This window comes from Ipomoea nil, unplaced genomic scaffold (genome assembly GCF_001879475.1).
Source record: "Ipomoea nil cultivar Tokyo-kokei standard unplaced genomic scaffold, Asagao_1.1 scaffold2036, whole genome shotgun sequence".
In the NCBI taxonomy this organism is placed as follows: domain Eukaryota; kingdom Viridiplantae; phylum Streptophyta; class Magnoliopsida; order Solanales; family Convolvulaceae; genus Ipomoea; species Ipomoea nil.
In genome coordinates, this window is record NW_017618464.1 from 6950784 (window position 1) to 6977281 (window position 26498).

The 26498-nt window shown below is 38.6% G+C and overlaps 4 protein-coding genes across 8 annotated transcripts; 1 reads left to right on the forward strand and 3 right to left on the reverse strand.

Annotated features, from left to right (window-relative positions):
* Nucleotides 1-1190: 1190 nt before the first annotated feature.
* On the forward strand, nt 1191-6528 carry LOC109148039 (casein kinase 1-like protein 2). 2 transcript variants are annotated; one of them, XM_019295765.1, is made up of 14 exons: nt 1192-1562; nt 1690-1730; nt 2587-2656; nt 2746-2894; nt 2983-3078; nt 3200-3270; nt 4261-4322; nt 4408-4471; nt 4551-4635; nt 4724-4850; nt 4962-5044; nt 5119-5182; nt 5346-5470; nt 5795-6528. In XM_019295765.1, exons 1-14 carry the CDS (start codon nt 1487-1489, stop codon nt 6095-6097), a joined length of 1416 nt encoding a protein of 471 aa, XP_019151310.1. In that variant the 5' UTR covers nt 1192-1486; the 3' UTR covers nt 6098-6528. The 2 variants fall into 2 exon arrangements, with proteins under 2 accessions (XP_019151311.1, XP_019151310.1); XM_019295766.1 differs by lacking the exons at nt 4261-4322; nt 4408-4471 and having other exon boundaries at nt 1191-1562.
* Nucleotides 6529-6764: 236 nt separating this feature from the next.
* Nucleotides 6765-12997, reverse strand: LOC109148038 (diacylglycerol O-acyltransferase 1-like). Of its 4 annotated transcripts, none has more exons than XM_019295764.1 (18): nt 12888-12997; nt 12760-12812; nt 12153-12649; nt 10460-10540; nt 10177-10250; nt 10014-10089; nt 9804-9871; nt 9528-9651; nt 9143-9226; nt 8930-9031; nt 8698-8834; nt 8399-8480; nt 8263-8283; nt 7948-8010; nt 7735-7782; nt 7586-7648; nt 7443-7496; nt 6765-7129 (listed from the first exon to the last, which is right to left on the reverse strand). In XM_019295764.1, the coding sequence occupies exons 3-18, from the start codon at nt 12594-12596 to the stop codon at nt 7028-7030; spliced, it is 1623 nt and encodes a 540-aa protein (XP_019151309.1). In that variant the 5' UTR covers nt 12597-12649; nt 12760-12812; nt 12888-12997; the 3' UTR covers nt 6765-7027. The 4 variants fall into 4 exon arrangements, with proteins under 4 accessions (XP_019151309.1, XP_019151308.1, XP_019151307.1 ...); XM_019295763.1 differs by having other exon boundaries at nt 12883-12997; XM_019295762.1 differs by having other exon boundaries at nt 12153-12812.
* Nucleotides 12998-14587: 1590 nt separating this feature from the next.
* Nucleotides 14588-18403, reverse strand: LOC109148041 (THO complex subunit 6). Its single transcript, XM_019295769.1, has 14 exons — nt 18387-18403; nt 18046-18307; nt 17890-17921; nt 17702-17806; nt 17280-17350; nt 17035-17080; nt 16719-16779; nt 16348-16401; nt 16070-16150; nt 15912-15951; nt 15680-15792; nt 15482-15592; nt 15229-15345; nt 14588-15074 (listed from the first exon to the last, which is right to left on the reverse strand). The coding sequence occupies exons 2-14, from the start codon at nt 18235-18237 to the stop codon at nt 14973-14975; spliced, it is 1125 nt and encodes a 374-aa protein (XP_019151314.1). The 5' UTR covers nt 18238-18307; nt 18387-18403; the 3' UTR covers nt 14588-14972.
* A 1216-nt stretch (nt 18404-19619) lies between these two features.
* Nucleotides 19620-21723, reverse strand: LOC109148040 (heat stress transcription factor A-7a-like). Its single transcript, XM_019295768.1, has 3 exons — nt 21067-21723; nt 20129-20896; nt 19620-19998 (listed from the first exon to the last, which is right to left on the reverse strand). Exons 1-2 carry the CDS (start codon nt 21430-21432, stop codon nt 20135-20137), a joined length of 1128 nt encoding a protein of 375 aa, XP_019151313.1. The 5' UTR covers nt 21433-21723; the 3' UTR covers nt 19620-19998; nt 20129-20134.
* Between the last annotated feature and the right edge of the window lie 4775 nt (nt 21724-26498).

A 26498-nucleotide genomic window follows, 5' to 3' on the forward strand; every position in this document is an offset into this window, starting at 1 on the left:
AGCCGAAGTGAGGCTGCCATGGCGACTCCAGCCAGTGAGACCACTTTTGCTCGGCTAGATAGCCTTGACGTTCATGGTGATGATGTCGGATCTCAGCGCAGTGCTGCTGGGTCAACACTTTGATTCCCTGTTTAGCATATTATTTTTATTTTTTTTTCCATGTCATTAAATATATTTTCCACGTCAACTAGTTGGATTGGCAACCGAATGGTAACCTGCAAAAAATTCTAATCGAACAAATTTGGAAGGTAAGTGTGCCTGATTAGCATATATTTTAGATGGTGGGGTGAATTGAACACTTCAAAATAGTATATGGGCCTATTTGACACTTCTCTTTTTTTCTTTTTTTTTGTCCATTTTGTCCCCTTTTCCCCTTCTTTCTTTTTATTAGGACATTTATAATAGTAAATTTTAAGAAGTTTTTGAGGAAGCTTAAACTTATCTGGAAGAGAGATGCATATGAAAGAGAAAAAAAAAAGAGTTGTAGGAAAGATCGATTTTTGTCTCCTATTGTGGGCAGCATGCAAAATGTGTGTGTGTGTGTGTGTGTATATATATATATATATATATATATATATATAACGCACACCATCCAGAAGGCGTGCGTACTACACGTGTCTACTGGGTACGTTGAGAGTGATCGCTAATTAATTATTATTTTATTTTTCTTTATTTTTTCTTTCACTCTTCTATTCTAATTGACACTTAAAAATCTGTGTAAAAATCAAACTAATGGAGATGTTCTTAGAAAAAAAAATCAGACACATCCAAATAATTATTGTGATTGTTATGATTAAGTTAGTCAGATATTTAAATTGATAGTATTCCATGCTAAATATATTGGGTTTAAATTTAATAAAGATTAGATCGATCACAAGTGACAACACTATTCTTTTTTGAAAACGTGACAACACTATTCTTTTTTTTGAATACTCTATTAACACTATTCTTAATTCATAAGAAAATAAGAAAAAGAAAAGAGAATTGGTGAAATGCGAAAATGGTGCACGTGGTGTGAATTTCCTCCGGCAGCGGTCCATGAAGGTCACGTGGAGGGAACCGGGTGCCGCAGGAGAAGCAAGCGTCACGCGCGGGGTATACGCGTGAAGTCAAGCCCCCATACACGGACTACACAGTCCCCCTCTGGTTTTCAGCTTCCTTGGACCGAAACGTGGCGACGAGGTCGTTAAATATACACAGAGAGGGAACAGGAAAGCATAATATGTAGAGACGCTATAAATATAGAGAGAGAAAGTTTTACGCAATTCATTTTCTCTCTCTTCTTCCCACCTGCTTCAACCTAACCCTACCTTTGTGCAGATAGATAGATAGATTGTAGACAGACAGGGCGAGGAGAACAAAAAAAACACACACAATTTCACTCTATTCTAGATCTCCTTGTAGAAAACATTCATTTTTTGGGTTTTTTTTTTTTTTTTTTTTTTTTTGGTACTTCTACTGTACATAGCTTAGTCTTCTTCAGTGAATGGAGCCTCGTGTTGGTAACAAGTATCGACTCGGACGCAAAATCGGCAGCGGATCGTTTGGAGAGATCTACCTCGGTTTGTATTTCTGCATTCTTGAATAATTTGCTGCTCTTAATTTAATGTTGGGTGTATATTTTCGGTGTGTTTGGTAAAATGAGTTGATGAAGTCATTAATTGTTGTTTTTTGGGTTCATTGATGCAGGTACTAATATACAAACTAATGAGGAACTGGCAATTAAGCTTGTGAGTTGATTTCCTTAGAAGCTTAGTCAAGTAATTTATTGTTGTTGATCTAGTGAACTGGAAATGAAGCTTGGTGAGGGGTTGACTTGGAAGTTTTCTATAACAGAGCTAGTTGTACTAGTGCTGAATCTGAAAAATGTTTGTAACAGTATATACTTGATTTCAGGCTTTTGATTACTTAAAAGAGGTGGGTTTTACTGAAGTATAGTTGTGTTTCGTGCTTTAATCTGCGTTCTAAGTTCTTGATTGAAGCATTTAAGCTGGTATTGGAATACAAGTTTACTGGAAGTGATACCAAGTTAATATGTCAACCTTCTAACTTTTCACACACTTTAATTCAGAAAGATCACATTCTCTGCTGCTACACTTTGGATAATTACATTTGAGAAGCTGTTCCCTTGTGGCCCGCCCTTAATGGAAAGGGGAGAGTTTGAGACTTGTTATGAAATTGCATGTATTACAGTAGTGTAATGTCAATTTTCAGCTTATATCTGTTTCACTCTTTCGCTGAGCTGTTACAGTTGCATAAAAATTGCCCTACTATATGTACTGTTTATGAAATTGGATTACTTTCAATTTGATGTATCTCAACACATATTGAAAACCTTTCCAGTCTGTGGATGTATTCGGTCATTACTTGATACTGATGTGTGATGTGTGTTCCCCTGAGCAGATCATTGTTCTCAAATTGTCCCATTATCAACACTTGCCAAAATTGGAAATAATCCTGTTCTCTGAATGTCAGAAAAATGAAAGCTTTGTTGATTGCTTGACCCAATACCTTTTTTTATACCTCATAGTAGCTGTACCTTCTGTAACCACACTGCAAAATTGATATTATTTTTTTATATTGTAGGAAAATGTCAAGACAAAACATCCTCAATTGCTGTACGAGTCAAAATTATACAGAATTCTACAAGGAGGAAGTAATGAAATCAGTAGTTTGTTTTCTTTTAAGTCATTTTAAGTTAGTTGATAAAATTGGAGTTCTGATGTGATTGTTCTAATGTTGTAGCTGGTGTACCAAATGTGAGATGGTTTGGTGTGGAAGGAGACTTCAATGTTCTGGTCATGGATTTACTTGGACCGAGTCTTGAAGATCTTTTTAACTTCTGCAGTAGGAAACTTTCTTTGAAGACAGTTCTAATGCTCGCAGATCAAATGGTTAATCTTATTTCTTAGTTTATCTTATGTTTTGCAGACTTAATTAAACTTCAAACTCTTTGATATGATGTTCTTTTCTTTACCACAGATAAATCGTGTTGAATTTGTACACACTAAATCCTTTTTGCATCGAGATATCAAACCAGACAATTTTCTTATGGGCTTGGGAAGACGTGCAAATCAGGTATTCCGATTGTTATTCTGTGGTTACCTACTATTTCAAGTATTTTTGTGCAGGGGTTTGTATATGTGTGTGTGTGCTTAGACTTTTTTATACATTACATCTATTTTTACTAAAAAAACAGGTCTACATAATTGACTTTGGTCTGGCTAAGAAGTACCGAGATACTTCTACTCACCAACACATTCCTTACAGGTAGAGTGACTATTAACTGCTTTATTCAGGTTCATGTGTGTGTGTGTGTGTGTGTGTGTGTGTATGTGCAGATCTGTACATCATATTGCTATAGGAGTAGTAGGCAGTACTCCTTACTAACTGCTGTTAGCCAGCTACTTAAAATGTCTTCTCAAATTAGCTGGATTAACTTTTTTATTGTCTGAGATTGCTGTTTCTGGACAACTGTTTAAGTACCACTTTCCCTTTATATGCAAAGAGTTTTCTACAATATTATGACTGAGCATCGTTGAAGTCTTGAAGATCTGCTGCAATTTTTTTTTTAAACATAAAAATGAAGTTGCACATTTGCACAATGCCTTGTGTAGAACATTTGTTGCTGAAGGATCTTCTCTGTGTTCTCTTTTTAATTTTAACTTTTTTTAACATAAAGTGAAGTTGCACATTTAGTCATTTACACTATGATGACTTGCATGGAACATTTGTTGTTAAGGAATGTGGTTAGGTTTTTTAGAAGAAAGGGTAGGATTTTCTTATTTGTAGATTTTGTTTAAGGGTGTGATGGGCTGTAATTTTCTTTCCTTTACTTTCCTTAATATAGTTTCAGGAAAGTCTTTAACATGTTTGCTAATCTGTTCTCTTCCTTTCAGCTGTTGATATTATCAAAATACACGGAGTTTGGCTCATATTCTTTTGTAGTTTTATACTGTGATTGGACAATATGCAATAATGATGTATAAAACCATAATTGCAATTTGCCAAGATATATGCACATGCACAAGTCTTTTCTTAGAGTGATTTAGATTGCATTTTCCCTATCTTCTGGACTGCATGCTGAAAGTTAGCATATATGTTGGTATTTTAGAGATTTATTGAGTTTGTGATTTCCTTGCTCCTTGATTATAGACACACTTCTCTTAAATCATTAATCCTCTGGTAGTACTGCTTATACTGATCTTACATTCTGATGTTGGGATATTTTGATGTAATAATGAGTGTTGAATGATGCAGAGAAAACAAAAATTTGACAGGAACTGCTAGATATGCAAGCATGAACACTCACCTTGGTATTGGTAAGTGAGCTGCTTGTGTTGAATTTGTTGTTATCTTCTTGCTATTGCTTCTTATCACTAACCTGTATTATTATTTACACTATAGAACAAAGCAGGAGGGATGATTTGGAATCTCTTGGATACGTTCTAATGTACTTCCTAAGAGGAAGGTGATAATTGCTGTATACTCCATTTCTGCCTTGTCTTCTTTTGTTAGCATCTTCTCTTTTAACTTCTATTTTTTTGCAGTCTTCCTTGGCAGGGACTAAAAGCAGGAACCAAGAAACAGAAGTATGAGAGAATCAGTGAAAAGAAGGTTTCAACATCTATTGAGGTAATGTACAAGCTAACTTGACTTTTATATGTCATGTTTGCTTGGTTTTGACTTTTGAGAATGCATGAGTGCTTATTATCTTTTGCAGGTCTTATGCCGTGGCTATCCTTCAGAATTTGCTTCATATTTCCATTACTGTCGTTCACTTCGCTTTGATGACAAACCCGATTACGCTTATCTGAAGAGAATTTTCCGCGATCTCTTTATCCGTGAAGGTAAATGAGATTAGCTGAAGACTATGATCTTAGTATCATGCATTGTCTAATTAACAGAGAAATTAAATGAAAATAGAATCAATATGATTAATTTTAATTTTGCATCTGCAGGATTTCAATTTGACTATGTTTTTGATTGGACTATATTGAAGTATCAGCAATCACAGATTGCAACTCCTCCCTCCCGACCACTTGTAAGTAGTAAGGATTATGTGGTTGAAATTTATGATATGCATTTCTTATCTAAATATTGTTGCTTGTGTGTTAGGGTCCTGGTGCTGGAACCAGCTCAGGGATGCCTCCTGTGATCCCCAATGTTGAACGCCAGTCTGGTAACTTACTATCATATACCCTCTCTGTGTGTACTCGTTAGTTTGAACTTATAAATTCACTCTGCAACTACTTGCAAGGTGAAATATTCTTGTTCTCTACATTTATAACTATCCTCTACATGTTTAAACTCTCTAAGATATTTAGTCCTCTTAATTTTTGCAGGTGAGGAAGAAACAAGACAATTAGCCGATCCCTCCCGAAGGAATTCTGGGGCACTTGTAAATGCAGGAAGTTTATCTAAGCAGAAGAATCCCATTGGAATTGACTTTGCAAACAAAGATGCTATGGTAAGTTGATGCATAATATAATTGAAAAGCAAAGGTTACTTAGATGACATGCATCTTTAACACAATGCCTTGATATACCCAACCGTTCCATAGCCTATCTAAACTGTGATCAGTATAACTTTTCTGTGGCAGAATAACTCTTGCCTATGGTATTTTTACCCTTTAATAAAAAAAAATGTTGGTTCCATTCTATTTGTTGGTACTTATATAAGGATTGTTTTTTCTCAACTTCTCGAACACAGAATTTTAGACAAAAAAATTTCAGTTTTTGGCATTTGGTTAGAATTATGTCTAAAGTTGCAATTAATTGAATGAACCTTGCAGCTATCGAGTTCCACATTCATGGGAAGATCAAGTGGATCGATGAGGCGAGCTGCAGTCTCCGGTAGCCGCGAAACGTTGACTATTGGAAATGATTCTGACCCTGCACGCCCTCGAACCCCAGACACAAATCCAGGGACCATACTGAAATTGTCAAGTGGACAAAGAAGCTCTCCACTTGGTGGCTCCTCTGACCCCAAACAGACTTCTGTCAGAAACATTTCAGGTATGAAGAACTATGAGTCCGCTCTGAGGGGAATAGAAACCCTGCGCTTTGATGATAAAGAGAAGGCAACTAACCATTGAATGCATATACAACATTCACATTCTTGTAAATCTTTGACTCGTGCTGGACATCTCTACCTGCCTATATCTGATTCCCGGAGTTGATGTCTTGAAATTTGAGTGTGCACCAAGAAACTAGAGGTTGACATATGTGCTGGCGAGGATCCATAGCGCAATAAATAGATAGAGATTGTGCTAGTGCATACAGGCTGATAATTGCGGTATGGCTCTATATATATATATATATATATATATATATATTAGCATGCCCTTTTAATGAAAATCTACATCTGTCAGAGTACTGATGCTGTAAATTTGGGTTTTGTTATGCTATGATCATGCTTGCCCCTTGTCCCCTTATTCTTTTAATTTCTATAGTAACGTTCTTAGTTTTCAGTTGAATGTCAAATGTAGTGCATATAATACATTCTTTAGAGTTTCGTTGTTGATAACTTGCCTGCAGTTTCCTTCGAGTATTGCTGGGCGTGCTCTAGGAGTAACATATTTTTTGACTGGAAAATACTACTCTGATTTTCTACTTCCACTTTTATTCCCACCCAAATATAAATTATCAGTGTCCGCCCTCTATAAATTATCAGTGTCCGCCACATATAAGAGTAAAATTTGAAGATTTGAAAGGTCATGCAAACTCTTTTTGACTTGATGCATCATGCTTAACTAACTATACAATTAAAAAATTACTTGATTTGACAATCAAGTAACCAAGTTAAGAAACATATTTCATTGTCTATTACATTATATACTAAACTCTAAACTCAGAGACTGCACAGAACCCGCACATACACATTGTGCAAAGATATATAGACGATAGAACTATTATAAAACACAAACCCCGGATATATATGCTACTTAGCATAATACACAGGGCAAAAAAATACAATTTTTTTTTTCTTTGTTTTTACAAAAGAGAAAAGAGAGGCCTAAAACCTGTCAGTCATTTTGCCTTGGGTTCATCATGTCATGGTAATACAGAAGCACACACATGGGCTGACCGAATATGCTAAAGATGCACCAGAATATCATATTCCCCACCTGACATATACATACACTATCAATTTAATCACCTTCTCTTATATATACTTTTCAAGAATTCAACAAATAATTTATAATTTATAATTTATTATTGTGCACAAGAGTATACACCTAATTCCATACTTCCCTTTGCATTTTAAGAAAAAAAAAAAAGTTATAATGAGTTGGGTATATGTGCACGACAGTTGCACAAAGATTGAACATCGTCGTACTGGCTATTGGCAAATATTTATGCTATCATATGATGAATTGTGTATTTATGCTATGAAAAGTTCAAAAAAAGGGTTAGAAAATCTCGGTTGAAAATACATACCATTGGGCTTCTGAATTTGTTTTGGAGCAAATTCGTGAGTATGACTAAGGGAACCTGAAGAGCAGAAGATATCACAATTTATCACACTGGCACAATATGATGTTTTAATGGTAAGAGTGATTTTGTAATACTGAAAGACACACCTGAAACATGATTCCGATGAATGCCCAACATTTGAACATATGACATGGAACCGCAATACAGAGCTGCAGGTAAACAAACATTTCTATGTCACGTTAACGCCAATTAAATTGACTCAGAAGTTGAGATATGCAAAGAGGAAGCATCATACCTCATGGAAAGCAGCAGATATGAAAAACACGATCAAAATTGCCACTCCCTGCACGAAGGTTGCACCAAAGAATTAAGTGAATATTAAACCTGAATTGTGAATCGGAATTGTATTTAAAACCGGAATAGAATGGATGAATAATCTCACCTATGGATGTTAGAAACAAGAAAAAGTTTAAAACCTCTGCCCAAAAACAAAGAAAAAAAGATTTACCTTTGGTATGCCAATTCTTAAGCAAGGAAAATATACATGTCGAACCATCCACTTATGAACAGGCTGCCATCATCAAAATCGAAAGATACTCAAATTAATAATGAACCGAACAACTTAGTACAAGCTAGCTCTCTGATCCCTTTGTTAGTGTCAGATGGAGGCACGTTGCGATTCTCATCAAAAGCAAATGTTTTAGAGCCCGAAAGTAAGAAAGAAAATCACTTGCAAATCAATTTATTGGACTAAGCAAGGTGATTCCAATTTAGTTGTAGAAAAATATGTAGGAAATAAATTTTATGCAAAAAGAAAACGTACCATATTCCACATTCTCCAGTACTGATTACGGCAGCCAAGGGAGTGCAATAAAATAAAATAATCGATCAGGCTTCTAACCACTTGTGAAACGACAACTATGAAATACATAAGATGAAAGTGTACATGCAAGACTCACCTCATCAATAGTTCTGGCATTCCACCAATCTTTGTAAAATTCACGATCACCAAAACGCAGTAGTTCTGCAACTATATTTAGCCTGCATCATAGTTGCATGCATGTGTAAGATGATCAGATTAATTCGATCATAAAGATGAATAACACAGTAGAAGTAGAAGCATAAATTTCCTAAAGCTAGTGCTATCCTATAACAGTTTCATGATTTATGAATAAATTTTTGCATGAGGTGACAACAAACATCGAAAGATCACACGAAAAACAAAGGATCGTTATATGCTACCAAGAATAGGTCATACCAAAGATGAAAGTAGCAGTAGAACATGCAGAGCCAGACGTACAAGTTAGGAACTGAAAGCTTCAAGACCCTCTCTATGGCATATAAAAGGTCTCCTTTCAAAGGGTGTTGTGAATTTCGCACAATTGGGTTGATATACTGCACATGATGACCAAAAAAAAATAAAAATCAGCAAAACTCTTTAGTAGGACAAAATATCATTCTTGAAGGGTAATTGAGAATGAGAAAATCACCTGTTCTATGATAAATCCCATCAAACCCGAAAATATTATAAACTTGACTAGGAGACTTGCCACCCAACGCTTACGAATGCATGCATTGCGGGGATAGCTCAGCTGCAAATAACAATACACCGATATGGAAACAGTAGATCAGAAAATCTCAAACAAGAACAAGGAAAATGAATGTCCAGAAAAGATATAGATGCAACACTATTGTGGTCTCACCTGATAACATAATGTTGGAGCAGCCATGAAGTATAATAAGCTCTTGAAGCTAACCTCATAAGTATAATCCATGTTCAATTCACCCTAAAAAAGTACGAAAGCTTAAAAGGTAAGTGCTGATAAAACTTTCCAAAATCATACTGAATAAGTGGAATGAACTGCGGAACATGCTTAATTATATATAGAATGATTTTGAGTACATTTCTGAATGCCTTGCCACAACATTACGCCCAGTGAACAAAAATCAACAGTTATATTGATCCAAAAAAATATGACGCATTATGTAACTGAAGCATTCCAGCCTCGCCAAAAAGGAAGATCGATGGACATTAAATGCAAACTACCATGATATATAATTAGCTGGAAAGGAGAGTTCACGCATTACCTTATGATGGGACTTTGACAGTGCTCTCATATCATAGTTTGTATGAGCATAAGAAATCAGTTTTAACAACATGGTGCAAGCAAAAAGCATCAACATGACACCTGATATAATTGGAGGATCGCACCTGGACAATTCCAAAATGAAGAAACTCATCATATTCCAAAAGTAACTCTATAGCTCAATGAAACCTCAACTTTACAGTGACATGAGCAAAGAAATATCACTAATGTCCCATCCTAGAGGTAGAGATTAGAACTTCACAAGTAGAAAACAAACCATAGAATGACAAGAATTGGATAGACAATGGTAGCAGTTGTAATCATCATGTGTAAAGCGACTGCAACCTGCAACATTACAGTGGTATTAGAACAAGAAAATATTACACAAGGTTTTCAATAATTATGTACTTTTAAGCATCAACAGGTCACCTCCTCACTACATATGAACAATGCATAAGAATTCCATAAGGAAAAAGATCTAACTTACTGGGTCACTTATGTGCTTCTTCTGGGCAAGCTTCTCAACAAGAAAAGCAGCGATTGGAAAAATTGGCAGAGTGAGGCTGCAACTCGAACATAAGCCATAGAGATCAGAAAAGCATGCTAGAAACACAGTAAGAACTCCAAGCAGAAGGTTTTAGATAAATTACCAGCACATTAGAACTGGCCAATCCATTAAGGATTTCGAACTAAACCAAAAGCCCATCCTAATTAACAGCCCATACTGCAATAGTAGTTATAAGTTTGTCATCAGCCAGTCAAGTATGTAAAGTTTCTCAAAGATTATATCTAATATTGCTGTGATAAAACTGAAGTAGTTAATTTATATGTGAAATGGAAAAATTAAGTTTCATGAGGATGTTGTATTTGGAATTACATTTATGATGTTTACATATACAAATCAAAAAAGAAAGATCATAAAAAGAAACAAACCTTCATCAGATTTTCAATAATCAGCCTGCTGTTTACAGCAACAAGCACAACTATACAGAGATTGAATAGACCTGCATGGCTCTGTTATAAGTTGCAAACAGTTGTTAAAATTACAAATGTACTTGGAGCAATGTAAAATGCAATTCCATAACGCACAAATAAAGACCTATTAGTTTAGATTATTCTATTGAAAAGCATTTTGGGGATGATTTTGTACACAAGCAACCAAAATATCAGAGATAGTGACTTCTATCAATTCCAATTGACCACATATGTTTACACCCAAAGTTAACATGCCCTCCTTCACAATACAATGGGTTTGCAGAAGTCTATCTTGTACTGTTCCTGAGAACATTTCTGTTTACAGGGAGACTATCATTCACACAGGATTAAACTCAACTTGGCCACTGACTCCTTGGCTCATGTCAGACTCGTAAGATCATCCTGTCATAAAGTGCCTTCATTTTTTTTAACCAGTATCTTAAGTGGCTTGGGAATAGGTGAAATTCATGGAATTTGAGTCAAAAGAATCATTAACAAGTGAGCAAACACTACATGGAGTTGAGTCAAAAGAAGTCAGACAATAGTGCAGAATCTCAATCTTTGACTTTATGCTTGAGTTTGTCCTTCTGGCCCTTTTAACTTACATTCAATTGGTTTTAGTTACTCAGGGTCACTTAATGGACAAATCACGTAATACAAAGTGGTGTGTTGTACGTGCCCAGAAAGACAACAAATTTATGATGTTGCACTAAAGATCGCATAATTTAAAGTACGTTAACTTTTTTTAAGGACATTTATGGTAAATGAGTAAATCAAGATCACAAATATCATGTGCTTTTTCCTCAACCAGTAATAATAATTTTTTTCATTCTTATGAATTACATGCGGGTATTACATAGCAAGATAGTGCATTCTAGTCTGTCCAAGTAAGAAATTAAGCAACCCTAGCATGCAACACCATCAAGTCCCTACAATTCTTTCCAAAAAGAAAATTTCTCACCCAACTTGACCATGCACTAAAACATCACTTGAGCCACTACACTTGCTTAATTACATTGCAGTTTCAATCTCAGAGGACCTAAGCTTCACATGTTTGCCCTTTTTCTCTCTGGAACCCTGGTAAGAAATTTAACTTATGCATACAGACACTTAACTAAAGAAAGAAACGGCAAGCTAAAATAACCACCAAAAACTTCGCAAAACCTCCCACTGAAAGCTGACTGGCTAAGACCACTAACTCAAAGAAAGAAAAGGTAAGCTAAAATAACCACCAAAAACTTCACAAAATCTCCTACTGAAAGCTAACTGGAAAGCTAAGACAACTAACTGAAAGAAAGAAAAAGGCAAGCTAAAATAACCACCAAAGACTTCACAAAATCTCCTATTGAAAGTTGACAGGCTAAGACCACTAACTTAAACTACAGGGAATAATTCATTAAAGCTCAAGCTCCAATCTTTATTTCTTTTTCCCTATGTGGTAAAAGCCAGGAATTTTAAGGTCCAACTACAGTAAAAGAGTCCAAATTGAAGAAATATTTTGCAGAACGAATACATAAGTAAAAGAGTTCAAATTGAAGAAATATTTTGTAGAACCAATACACAATAGAACTCATGGTATTTGCACACATGTTCAGGAAAGGGGAAAAAAAAAAATTATAGAGGTCCATATAGCTAGTTGAAGAATGTATACCTGTCTGAAAATGGCGTCGGAGCTTAGAGGACTCTCCTTAATTCGGCGGTGAGCAGGTGATGACGCCCTATACGAAAACTTAAACGACGTTCCATCATCTGCTTCTCTGCTCCCACCGCCATTACCACCATTTTGATCATTCCCATCTCCCTTCCCGTTCCTGTCACTGAATTCGTTCCCCGATTCACCCACCGACTCCATTCCTCCACCGACGCTTCTGATCTCACTCTTATCCTCCTCAGCATTGAGTCCACCCTCCGCCGACTTCGAGTCGGCGTCCACTACAACCGCATCCTCCGCCGCCTCCAACCCCCGTCTCCTCCGCAGCTTCTGAATTAAATCAGAGTTCCTGACATTGCTACTCTCACTACCACTATCCCCAACCGCACCGCCACTTCCCTGCCCTGCTCCGGCACTCTCCAGCGGGGACTCATTGATCGCCATCGCCACCTCAATACAGAGTTTAAAAAAAAGCACCAGCACCACTTGCTAAAGTCCTGAACAAAACAGAAACCCCACAGACAGTGAGAGAATTCCCGAGAAACAGAAACAGAAACTCAAATTACTTCCATGCAACAAAGAAATAGAGAAAAATAGAAGAAGAGACCTGAATTCGAAAGCTGAATTCCTGAATTTCTCTCAATTTTCGTTTCTCCACTTCTGGAAAAGGAAAGATACGCCGCGAATATTATATATATACACACACAGAGAAGAGAAGAGAAGAGATTACGCTACGTAGTGACGGCAAGCGCGGTGGAGGTAGGAATTTGGAAGTTTGAAGATGGAAGGAATTTGGAAGTTTGTGACAGGCAGGTAGGTGCACTGTAAACCAAGTCACATAGACATCTCATACTTCTAGGACTAGGCCAAGTATTTTGCCGCTTCTTAATATGTAGTAATATACTAAATTACTAATATTAGTAAGTTCAGGTTTCCGTGCGAATAGTGTTATTTGGGCCACCGTATAGATAGTATAATTACAATTAAATATAGTGCAATGCAGTATATTTTTTGGTTTGTGGTGTATTGTGTATTTTATTGAGGTGCGTTTGTAGTGTATTGTGTATTTTATTGAGGTGCATTTTACATATCTAATGGTAAATTTACACGGAAAGTACGGTCCGCATTTGAACTAGTATCAATATTAGTAATATATATTTAATGGAAAATGTTAAACGACTTTATGATGTTACAAAATTCTAGGTATTAGAATCTGAAATGTGTGGTTGAGTAGAAGAGACTTATTCATCCTTAAGTAAAGGTTAAGGGTTTGATTCTTGGCTTTGAGAATTGAGCACAAAAAATTTCTAGGTATTAGGCTATTAGGTTCACATTTTTTTTAATAAATTCTACCTTGTGATCTTAGCCTACAAAAGAGCACAAGAACGTAAATATGTGACCAGTATAGATTATTCATAGAGAATGTCAATTGGAAGCTCACGTTGGGATTCGAACTTGTAAGTTTGTGGTTACCAAGTCAACAACCTAACGAACATGGTTGGAGTTATTCTCTAATGTCTATGATTTTGTCACATCATAAAGTGTTAGTTGTGAGTGATAAAATTAGAGGTGTATAGTATGATCCATAGTTAAATTAAGTCAAATTTGAAATCGGGGATGGAAATGAGGTGGGTCTTTTCATCCTCACCAAATGTTCCAAGACTGAGCTTGGTTTAGGTATAGTTAAACAAGTTTGAGAAAAACTCCAACTTCAATTATAAATTGTCAAAAATACCATAATGAACAGACACGATTTATCCACACTTAATGAGTCGCAACCTTTGCCGCCGTATTCAACTCGACTCACAAGATTGAACTAATATCTTATTATTTTACTACTATGCTACTACCATGAGAGTTCATAACTTTCTATTTCATGCAATGATGAATTGTTATTATCTTATTGTGAATAACTTGAAAATACTTGTTATTAATGCAACGTCATCTTTCAATATAAAAGCTTTACAATTAATAAGAAAACGGACAATTAGCATCGATATACGATAATCATTTAAGACAAATAGCTTTTTAATGCTCCACCAAATTACTTAAGTTGGGTGGCAATTATTAATTATTATTTTAAATTTTTAATGCTCACTCCTCTAATAAGAGCATCTACTTGTTAGTGTTCTATTAGTTAAAATTCTTGTTTTAATAGGTTAATATTTTATTAATAATATTTTATTATTTTATAAATATTGTGGTATGTTATAAATTGATAATTACTATTTGGCTGGATTATTTTTGTATTCTGTTAAAAAGTTACCAGATTAGTACATATAACATCACGACAATAGGGACGGGGGATTAGTCTTTAACTATCGGCGAAAGATACCTTTGGACAACAACAAAAAAAAAAAAAAAAAAAAAAAAACATCACGTATGTTATGTCGCATACCAGCCTTCTGGTTAAGGTTGTTGTGAAAGCGATGTGAGAATGTACTTTCATTCGTACGCGACGCAAAAGAAAGTTCCCAAATAAAGCATCAAAGGATTTAGGCTACAACTTTTGTTTTCAAAAAAAAAAAAAAAAAAAAACTATAACAAATCCCAGATCCTTAAGGAATTGACTGGAAAGACTCTACACGCTTTCTTTCCGACCAGATTAACGATCAAATTTGGGTCACAATCCGGTGCCGGAGGGAAGGGATCCCACCAGGCTTGGTTGTGGGCAAAGCCAAACATATTTTAACAGACCCCATGACAGTGTCAAAACCATGATCTGGACGCCACATAAGCAGTGCCATGTCAGCAGAAACGGGGATTTTACGGACAATGAAAGGACGAACCTCCAACTACGTCCACGAGGAATCTGGCTTCTCATTGATCCATCGACAAGCCCTTGCACCGGAATGTGCATAAATGGCTTCCATACTGTGAAATGACGTCTACTAATGCTCCGTATCCAGCCACAGCTGTAACCTGAAAGTGATGAAGAAAGGGTTCGTGTGATTAAGCGAGTAACAATTAGTGGAGGAGCTTCTTATGCTTCTCAAGAATGATTGATTATATGACGAGGCCTAAGGGGTGAGCATCATAATGTCAAGAAATTATTATGAAGGTACTAAAAATTTACCCCAGAAGGATGTAATGAAATAGAAAATGCGGACTCAGGAGCACAATGAATCTGCGAAATAATCTCCCCACTCATATTGAACCGGCTGAGTATAGGTTCTGATCCTACCGCCAAAATCTGAGAAATAATCAAATCCTTCAGCAAAAGAGAACATCTAGACAACTAATAATAAGTGCATGCTAACTTGATGAAAGGGAGAACAAAGATCCATTTGCAGTAGCTCTTCAACAAATACAAAATTGAGTATACTAACTTGATGGTCATCAAATAAAACGTCCTGAGTAGCAGAACATGTTGCGATCCTTGATATGCAATCACCGGCAGGAAGGTTCCAGAGTGATAAAGACCGTCCACTTCCACAAGCCTATTAAAGTCGGAGAAATCATGGTTTGTCATTATTGACGGAAGTTACCACTGCACAAACAAAAAAGTTAAGAATAGAAAGTCTTACCAGCCAGCTCTCACTTGCATCTAGAGCAATACAACTAATGTATGGAAAAGATCCTTTCAACTTCTTATCCTTCCCTTGATCAATTATTTGTACACACTTTCCACTTTTGCAATCTATGGTCAGAAAGTACATGCAGTTACACATATCAGAGGAGAAATAATAATAGTCTTAACAGCATGTCAGCCTGTCTATGCTGCAATTAAGTTATGAACTTATGACGCAAAAGGTTTACCCCATATTCGTGCTGTTCCATCTTCTGAACCAGTTATTATCTGAAAAAAAAATAAAAAAAATTGATAGTGTGTCAAATTATAAACTACTAAGCTAAGTGCATTGTTGGTATGTCAAACACAGTCCCAATAAAGAAAACCTATACAGTTTGCCAGTCACCTGATCATGAGAATTGCGTGCAACAATACAATGGAGATAGTCTGAATGCCCCTTGAAGACCATTTTAATTTCACTTTTCTCCTGGGAGTCATAATAAATCAGAATGGTAAGAATATATAAGAGGAGAAAACATAGGGGAAGGGTACGGAAGGGAAGAAATACAAAATAATAATAAATAAATAAATAAGAGATTGCATAGGCCATCCAAAAATTACTGAGACTATAAACATTTGTATAAAACATATACAGTTTGCCAGTCACCTTGAGCAGATACATACCACGTCCCAGCAATATGCACATGAATCACCAGCAGCAGCAAATATGGATCCACTCTGAATAAGGAGAGACAAACATGGACAAATCAGTTACTGGAGAATAACTCATAGGGTTATCAACCTATTAAATGTTTAAATGCTTAACACATGGCTGTGGCATTCCATACACGAGAAGTCAAGTCACTCTTACAATAACTGATTATGTTCTAGCAAGAAAATAAGTCCTTACACTTTGCAGTAGAGGCTAAGAAGCCCTTCAAAACAAATGCCATAAGGATGACACGGCCATGTCATTGTTGAACATAGAACTACTTGTTTCACAGAACCAACCTGGACTCAAGTGTTCAGAAATTTATAATAGAAGGACTACAAACCTGAGCATTAACAGCAATAGCATTGTTCTCTGGGATTGGAGAAAGTGCACCCCATGGACCTCTGAGATAAGAGGAAAAGATAAAAGCACAAACAAAGGCAGATAATTTCACCAAAGAAACTTGCAGGAATGCAGCCATAGATAATGAGCATTTGAACTTATAGTTACATACTAGGGTCAAGAAAAGCACATATGCAGTGGGTGTGTGCATTGGTACGTGCAAAAGTGAAATAATATACAGATGCCATAATGGTCGGAAATCAGTATTCTTATATATTGCTTAAAATATATGGCTTTCAAGTTTTAGAGTAACTAACCTATGTTGAGGATTCACCAAATCAAGTACTGGCATTGAATTGCCTCCTGCAAAAAATAATCAAAACGTTAGAGAGTTTTGCGTTTGATGTACCAACCAAGTACATACCAACAGCTCACAAGTACTGGCTTTGCTTCACCAAGTCAAGTACCAGTTCTAATAATCAGATCTTAGGAAAGAATGGAGGATAACTAGCTATAAAAGTTCAAAAAATAGATAAATATAACACCCTAAAAGTCAATTTACCTTGAGTATATTTGCTTGATTCAGAAATTTCTTCCAATTTCCATCCCCGAATTCGACCATCATCACCACAACTGCATAATATTTATGGAAATTGGAAGTATTGCAAGACATGCCAGAAACCACAGAAAGTTTAGAGGGACCAGGAAGAACATGTTAAATGAGACAATCATCTCCTTTTTACTAGCATAAAACATGTACGTGTCCATGTATCATAATGATTAACACTTCAATCACAGATATGTATTCTCATACAGCGCATTATAAAACCCATATGCATTTTAAAGTGCCTGGAATGCTTCAAACATTACTATAATTGAGATAAAGCTACTCTAGAAAACTAAGGCTAAAAGGCAATTCTTGCCAAAGATGTGCATTTAAAATTGGAGCTCAATAATACCAAAAATGTGAGCTTTGGCCATTACCTTAACAATATTGAATCTTCGCCATTGCCGTAAAAACTAACATCATAGGCAGGCCCCTCATGTCCTTTAACCCACCAATTAGGTTCTGCAAGTGGCGCTAACAACCTATGCCAAAATCACCATATTCATAATCAGCCGAAAAAAAAATTAAAAAAAAAAATTAAAAGCAATTACATGCATAAACTTACTTCCGAGCTCCGACATTTTCATAATTGAAACCCTAACACAGGAAAAAACAGACCAAAATTAATTTTTTTAAAAAAAGAAGTATATAACTTAAATCGAAAAGAAAAAGGAATAATAATGACGTTGCGATTAATGAATTAGGTAAATTTATTGGTCACCAGGAGGGAAGAGATGGAGTATGAGGAGACGGAGCCGTCGCTCGTCGCGGCAAAGAGGATGTCGGGCGTGGAGTTGGCATTCGGGTTCGGGGCGAAAGCGGTTCGGAATACGGTTCTGCATTGGGTTTCTCTCTCCCGTATAATGGACTCTTTGTAGGAGTCTTCGTCCCAGTCCCTACAGTCCATCACCATCACCGAGCTTCAGTGTGAAAGTGAGCGCAGCAAGCCAACCAGGTTCTTGATTGTTTCAACCAGAGCGATGACTGAGGTAGAGGTGACCAGGTTCCGGTTCTGGTTCGAACCGCCGATTCCAGTTCTGAAAATGGACAAACCGGAACCGTAAAGGCACGATTCGTTATGCGACGTCGTTCTCTTTCTGGAGTTTTTCTCTTTTTTTTTTTTTTTTTTTTTTTGGTTTGAGTAATACTAACTTTATTACAATGATATATATGTGCGTGGTTAAGCGTGTTTAACTTACATAATAAGCGGTCCTCTAACCTAATTCCTGATCACCAATGATCAAATTTGTAATTTGTATCTCTATGTTATTGAATACAAGTGCATAATAGTCAGATGATTTATTTTGAATGACAATGCTGTCATTTTTTTATATATAACATTGTTCAACTAAAAAAATTGGTCACTATTGACTGTAAATTAAGTTGTGGATGACCAAATAGTCATTAATCAATTATGAAAATGATTCAATAGCCATGAAACTAAAAGTGAGAAAAAAAAAAACTCTATTTTCAAATGTTATGAAACATAGTTTGAATGATGAGTCTCAAGTTATATGGAGTAAATTAAAAACTTACAACTTTCAACTTATAGATAATATTTGAAACGTAATTAAACATAACCTTTTAAGTTTTTAAGTTTCAACTATATTTTCAAATGGATTGATCAAAACCAATGTCTTTTTAGTAACGATTTTGGGTTCGTTTACCCAACTTAGTCACATTTTAAGCTAAAACTCATAGCTCCGCCCACCATTTAAAGACATCATTATCATTATATTGCGAAAGGATTTGTGGTTCTAATCCGCCCAATTATGCAGTTGTCTTTTGCATGAACGTTCTAGTGTGATGACTAAACCACACTTCACCAATTTGCCATCACACAATTTCCCTAATCAAAACTTGGGTAGCACTAAACTTTAAGTCATGTCATCATAATTGAAGTATCCTATCATTCAAGATCAGTTTTATGAAATAATTAAAACTACCCTTTAAGCAGCAAATTATATGGTACACTGTTATGTGAATCATAACAAAAAGTACATTTTTAATACTCTAAATGTATATTATTTTTATATAGTAAGCATATTATACAATATAATGTATACTCAGTACAAAAATAATGTACATCTCCTGAAGACAATGTACATTATTTTTGTATTGAATGTACAATATTTTACAATATACAAAATATGATCCACACAAAATATGTGTCATAAAAATATTCAAAATCAATCCGTCCGCCAAATGGCGGGATGAGACTGGCTAAGACGGGCACTAATTTAAAGTAGAATTAAAAATCTTAGAAAATAAATAAATATTAGAAATTTGTAATGCACATCCCTAAGCATACAAGATTTTAGCATTTACAAAATTCTTACAGTATTTGATACTAAAGACTAGCAAACATTGTAAAGCAGCCAGGATGTGTGATCCATGGGTGCTGGAAAACCTTAAACTTGTATCTTACATAGCAGCAAAGCAGAAAGAGAAACTTTAGTATACATGCTATAATCTAAGGGTAGATGCTCGATCTGTGTATACCAACAACAACAAACCTACCAAACTAATATTTATATATATATTCTTCTATCCACCCTAAATATTTACATGGTGGATACAAACTACACAACAAGAAAAACGTAATAAACATTTGTTGCAGCCCAGGCTGCATGTGTCTGCAGATTTTCTTCTCTGAAGTCAATTATTCTCAGTTCTGCACAAAAACATTAAGACAATTATTAGCTCAATTAGAGAAACCAGTCGAAGATTATAAGTTCTAATCCCAATTAAAATAGCCTGATGAAGGGAATAAAAAAAAAAATTAAAATTAAAAGAGTTCATACTGGTGTTCAGTATCCCCATTCAGGAGGCCGGGCAATCAAATCCTCGAGCTCGTGAACAATGGCGGATTGGTGTTTGGCGGTGTCTGCTTCCGTTTCGTTCTCGTAAATCATGTCGTCCTCCACAAGCTTCTCCCACAAGATGAAGTTCTCGGAGTTCATCTCCGGGCTGGCGGCCACCGGAGGAGTCTTGACCTTCTGATCCTGGACGGGGCTGCTGGAATCATCGGAAGAGAAGAGCGTCTGGATTTCTGAGTGAAGCATCACCAGCTCTTCCTGGCCCTTGAGATTCTTCGCATCCGCGGCGGCGGCATTGGTGATAGTCTCCGGCGCAACCAATCTCCTCTTCTTCGCAACCCTGGCGCCGCCGCCGTTCAGGGCGGTTCTCTGCCTCATCTTCTCGGTCAAGTGCTGGATAAAGAAGGGATTCCTGAACGCCTTTACCACGAAGAACACAATATACTTGTGCCTGGTCTCCGTGCTCTCCAGTCTCTCCCTAACCATGGCGAGATGATTGTCGGTGGTCTCCTGCTGCTGCTTCAGCCTCATGATCTCCATTTTCAACAGATTCTGATCGTTCCTGAGCTTGCAAAGCTCCGCCTGCGCCTCGTTGCAGGAATCCACCCACTTATTCCCCATTCCTGCCTCCTGGGGGTGATGATGATGATGATGATGCTTCCTCCTCTTGATGCTCTTCAGCAAATGCCTCTTCCCTTTCTGGAACCCTTCATTCGCAAATTCCCATCTATCTGAATCAATTTTCCTGAACCGCTAAACCAATTTAACAACAAAAAACCCCAATCACGTACAAAGAAATCCCAAATTGAACTGCCACAATAACCAGCTTAACCAGAACAAATTGATATCAGAGCATTGTTTGAAATGCAACATCATTGAGATTATTAGTTCAAATACAAAATTCGAGGTATCAAATTGCTTACATATGTGTTGAGCTGGCGAATGAAGCTGGAGAAGTTGTTGTGCTTGAAGTATTTAGGGAGGACATCAGTGGATAGCCTGTGAGGGTCCCAGACAACGAAGCTAGCCTTAGTAGGAGTCCATGATATAACAGGGTCAGTGTTGGGATCGTCCACCATGTCATACGTCTTCTTCAAGAACGGCGGCGGCCCGATCTCCCTCAGCCCTTCCAACGGCCGAGGAACCGAACCCATCATCTCTCCATCTCCGCCGCCGCCGATCACGCCGGGAATGCCAAAAGCGTCATCTTCAACCAGAAAAACCATCGGCTCTTCTTTCACGGCAATGGCTTCCCCATCGGATATCATATGCTGTACCTGTACTTCCATTTTTGGGCAATACAAACCGGACCCTTTACGTGGTTTCGGGTTTCTTGAAATGGGTTGGTGCGAAACCTGCAAGTTTCCTAGGCATCAACCTTGAAAGGAAAAGTCTCGGTTTCTAAGGAAAGGATATATATATATATATGTATGGTATTTGCAGGGGAGGGGAGTTTGGGGGTTTATGTATAGTAGTATAGTTACTGTGGTGGTTTCGTGGAGGGTGGTATTTAAGGTTGTGGGGGCGCAGGGAAAGATTGAGGGCGGTGATGGTGAAGCAGATGGCTAAATGAGGAAAAGAAATGTGGAATGGACCGTTTGCTTGAATGTTGCCATTTGTAGTTCTCATCCTCACACTTCATCCACTCCCTCAACTCTTGCCAAATCCCATTTTGACCCACACCATATTTCGAAGGAACAACATTAACCAAGTTAGTTAATATCAGGATCAAGTATTTATTATTACGTCAAAAATTATAGCTCTCTAGTGATTTATTGTTGAATTTAAGCTTTCACTCACTCTCGCCTAACAATTCTTCTTTCATGTACTTTCAACCTCACTTGATTGTGATATTACTTGTTAGATCAAATGCTTATTACTATGTCAAAAGTTATAATTCATATGTACAATTTTATTTCATTATTGTCGCTATATTTTGGAGAGATAAGGTGCAAGCCTCTATCCAACGATTTTTATTCAATTGGCCGAATTGACCCTTCACCCGTTATAAGCTATAAGCTCTTTTTAATAATATTTAAAAGAAATAATTAATTTTCAAAATAATCTTCCGACTATGATCTTTTCTTAAATTGATCTATTGACTTTTAATTTCTCCAAAGTAATCTTTCGATTTTTGAATTTTAGGTCAAAATGGTCCTCCGTTTGTTTTGGTGTTAAAATGAAAGATAAATCTAAACTTCCAGTTTTACTCTTCATTTTAATACCAACTTAACGCCAAAGCTAACAAATGATCATTTTAACTTCAAATTCAAAAGTCATACCATTTTAGAGAAATTAAAAATCGAAATGATCATAGTTAGAGAACCATTTTAAAAATTAACTCTAAAAAAAATAATTAACTTTTTAGTTTGAGCTAATTAATAAATAATAACCTAAACTAACTTACTCATTACAATCTTTTATTAACTAGATTATTTATATAAAAAAAATTATTCAATACACATGCTCATATAATACTTACTGAGTTTCTCTCAACATCACAAAAGGAATTGAAAGAGTTGAAGCAGCCGAAAAAGATACAGTTGAACATAAAATTGGTATTTATCCGGAGAATCTGTTTAGTGGACAGTGAAGCAGGTTGACATGTGTCCCGAGTTGAAGATTTGGGACGTCAAATCATCTGCAAAAGCTACGTGGATTGTGGGGGAGGCTTGTCGATCAAATATGGAAAAAGAGCTGCTGCTACGTGCCCACTGCCACCATCGCAGATAATAAGTGACAGGATAATAGGGCTAGCACCCGACCCGAATCATAAGTGTGCATCTGACCCGGCACCATAGTTGACCCGACACTGCATGGATGCTCCAATGGTTAGAATTCCAACAGGTGTCACATCTAATGTCATTGAAGCCACCATTGATGCCACCATTGATGAGAGAGAGTTAAAGCCTCAACGCCTCATTCATGACTCTTCATATTATTACCGTCATTCCCCAAGGATGTCTCTTCATGTTGTTACCGTTAGGACCTAGCATAAATAGAACTTCCCTCAGCTGAGCAGGACACACTGTACTTTCTATACTGAGACAAAGGCAATATAACTATTGTTACTCTCTTATTCGTTACTCTTATATTATATTTCCGGTAACATTATTACCGTCATTGGTGCTTTCATTGAGAGCCTGAGTCCAATACTCAAGCAAGCTACAACACAACTCTTTTTCTCTTTCAACAGCAAGCTTGAAAGAATGGCGTCCCGCAGCTCCCACGGTTCTCGCAACGTGAACAATGGCAACGCCTCAGGTGACCTCCGTGACCTACTCACCAACAATCGCGGAGGGAACCTCCGAGAACATCTCAACAACGGGAGGCCCGGGGACCTTCGAGATCAACTCAACAATGGAGGAGACCTTCGAGACCAACTCAACAATGGAGGAGACCTCCGAGACCAACCCCACAATGGAGGGGCGAACCAAGTCATGAACCTCCAGGAGACTGCCGATGTCATTCAGCAAGCAGTGACGGCGGCGCTAAATCAGGTGGCGGTGGGACTGCAAGGTCAAGTGCCCCCGCCGCGGCCCCAGGAAATAAGGGTGGAGACCCAAAGAAGTGCACCGGCCAGACGACAACCAGGCCCTTCCCAATCTGCACCAGAACGACTGGGACAAAGGGCGCCCGTGCGGCAAAGATTAGGATCACGGGCCGAGGGATCCTCTACCAGAGGTCCTCGCCAACACGAAAACAGAGAAGCCGAGAGATCACCCACAGAGGAGGTGGGCGAGTCTCGGGAGCCGACCCCACGCCAACACGTTGATGAGTCGGCCTTATGTCGACACTTGGAGGAGCGACGCGTCGAAGAGCCGGCTCCGCGACGGCACTCGGCGGGAAAGCGACGCGTTGATGAACTAGCTCCACGACGACACATGGAGGAGCGGCAGCCGGCCCCGCGCCGGCACCCTGACGAGTCGGCCCTAGTCGAGAGGCTGCAGAGAAGAATCGAGGAGTTAGCAAGAAGGGTGGAGGCACGGGAGCAGTCGCCGGAACCCGAGGTACGGATGACAGCACCATTCTCCCCAAGCATCATGGACGTACCTTTGCCGAGGGACTTTAGGTTGCCCGCTATCAAGGAGTACACAGGGGCCACTGATCCACGTGTCCACATGACGAGGTACAAGGCTGCTATGGTAATGATCGGGGCAGGGGACGCCATCATGTGCCGAGCGTTCTTGTCCACCCTGGATGGAGCGGCCCAAGACTGGTTCAACACCATCCCAGATGGGTCGATCCAAAACTTTGGGGAGTTGTCCAAGAGCTTCCTAACATACTTCTCCGGTAGCATACAGCGTAAGAAACCCTTCTCTCACCTCTGTGTAGTGAAGCAAGATAGAGGCGAGAGCCTAAAAAACTTCCTGATCAAATGGAAAAAGGAAGTCAATAATGTCTACGACTTCGACTCCAAGGCGGCGATCCCAATATTTATCCATGCCTTAAGATCAGGGTATTTCCACAAGCAGCTGAACGCCCACCACCCCCGTTCTTACGAAGATTTGATGAGGACGGCTAGCCGCTATGCCGAGGCAGAGGATGTCGACAGGAAAAAGAAAGATGAGGAGGACGACAGGAAAAACGGGAAACCTGGGAAAGCTGGTCCGCCCAGCCAGGCACCACTCTCGAACCACCCGACCGCAGGGAAGGGCCGAGACTACGAACGACCTCGCCTGGTCCCCTTGCATAATTTAACTCCTCTTACTCATCCCGTCAGTGTCATTCTAAAGCAAGCTGAGGAGATGGGAATGGTAGAATTCCCCGAGGAGTGCATGAAGGTCTCCCCAAAGGCAGACCAAACAAAGTATTGCAGGTTTCATAGGCATGCCGGACACGATACGGATGAGTGTCACGTTTTGAAGAGACAAATAGAAGACCTCATCCAGCAGGGCTACTTCCGACATTTCGTCAAGCGATCCAAGCAGCAGCAACAGCCGCAACACAATCCACCAAAAAATGTCTGGATGAATGAGGATGGCACCGAGCCGTCCACCTCAAACGCCAAAAAAAAGAGACCACGACCAAATATCTGAGCAGAGTGATAGCGAGAAAGAAACCGAGGTGGCGCCCAGACGACAAAAGAAGCACACCATGCACTTTATCTATGGTGGACCCGCAGGGGGCGACACGCCCGCAGAAAGAAAGAAGTGGAGCCGACATATATACGTGGGAGAAGTGGTGAGTCTTCCTAGAGAAAAGAAACAGAGACAGGAGGCCATCACCTTCTCTAATGATGACCTCCCAGAGGGCCCGCTACCCCATCGTGACGCCCTAGTGATTGAGATGGACGTCAACGATGTCATTATCCGCCGCATCTTAGTCGACACGGGAAGCTCAGTCAATGTGATGTATTACGATGCCTTCACCAAGTTAGGGATACCTAGGAACCAGCTCAAAGAAGTACGTACCCCACTCTCTGAATTTACGGGTGATTCAGTGGAGACGGAGGGGTCGGTGGCCTTACCAGTGGAAATAGGCACGAGCCCTAACATTCACAAACTTGACATGGAATTCATCGTGGTAAGACTCACTTGTGCGCACAACATCATTTTGGGGAGGCCGGCACTGGAGGACCTCAAGGCCATAGTGTCGGTGGAACACTTGTGTATGAAGTTCCCTACTCCGAATGGGATAGGGGTCGTCAGAGGAAACCAGCGAGCAGCCCGCAGTTGTTACGTAAAAGCATGCAAAAAGATTGGCGAAAAGAATCCACAAGTCCACACCATTTGCAAGGATGATCGATCGGGTACGGAACTCAGAAAATTTAATTAGATATTATCAGTAATACGATGTAGTCGTGGCCCGCCCAGACCTGTAAACAATATTTAGTAATCATGGTCCGCCCAGGTTACTTCTCTCTCAAATAAAAAGGTTTTCAAAACCACATTCAATCAACCACGGCCGCCACTACACTCTAAAAAAAAAAAAAAAAGGCCGAGGCGCGGCGCCTCGATAAAAAATAAAAAATAAATAAATAAATAAATAAATAAAAGGGGGCCGGGCAGCGTCTCAGCCACTCCAGGTCGAGGCGACGCCTCGGCCACTCGAAAAAAAAAAAAAAAAAAAAAGGGTCGAGGCGCACGCCTCGGCCAAGTGAAAAAAAAAAAAAAAAAAAAAAGGGTCGAGGCGACGCCTCAGCCACATGGCCGGGGCACACGCCTCGGCCAGATGGCTGAGGCCGCGCCTCAGCCCAAGGCCTAGGTGCACGCCTCGGCCTCCTGGTTGAGGCGGTGGTCGAGGCGACGCCTCGGCTAGATGGCCGAGGTAGCGCCTCGGCTGAGGCCGCGCCTCATCCCAAGGCCATGGCGCACGCCTCGGCCACTCGAAAAAAAAAAAAAAAAAAAAAAGG

Coding starts and splice junctions, on each gene's coding strand:
- LOC109148039 (XM_019295765.1), top strand. CDS start 1,487: ATGGAGCCTCGTGTTGGTAACAAGTATCGACTCGGACGCAAAATCGGC. Junction 3,079..3,199: donor TGGGAAGACGTGCAAATCAG/GTATTCCGATTG, acceptor CTAAAAAAACAG/GTCTACATAATTGACTTTGG. Junction 5,183..5,345: donor CAATGTTGAACGCCAGTCTG/GTAACTTACTAT, acceptor TAATTTTTGCAG/GTGAGGAAGAAACAAGACAA.
- LOC109148038 (XM_019295764.1), bottom strand. CDS start 12,596: ATGGCGATCAATGAGTCCCCGCTGGAGAGTGCCGGAGCAGGGCAGGGA. Junction 8,284..8,398: donor ATGCCAGAACTATTGATGAG/GTGAGTCTTGCA, acceptor TGCCGTAATCAG/TACTGGAGAATGTGGAATAT. Junction 7,649..7,734: donor TATCTGCTGCTTTCCATGAG/GTATGATGCTTC, acceptor GTTTACCTGCAG/CTCTGTATTGCGGTTCCATG.
- LOC109148041 (XM_019295769.1), bottom strand. CDS start 18,237: ATGGTGATGGACTGTAGGGACTGGGACGAAGACTCCTACAAAGAGTCC. Junction 16,780..17,034: donor TTGGTGAATCCTCAACATAG/GTTAGTTACTCT, acceptor CTCTTATCTCAG/AGGTCCATGGGGTGCACTTT. Junction 16,402..16,718: donor CTATTGCTGTTAATGCTCAG/GTTTGTAGTCCT, acceptor CTCCTTATTCAG/AGTGGATCCATATTTGCTGC.
- LOC109148040 (XM_019295768.1), bottom strand. CDS start 21,432: ATGGAAGTACAGGTACAGCATATGATATCCGATGGGGAAGCCATTGCC. Junction 20,897..21,066: donor TTCGCCAGCTCAACACATAT/GTAAGCAATTTG, acceptor AAATTGGTTTAG/CGGTTCAGGAAAATTGATTC.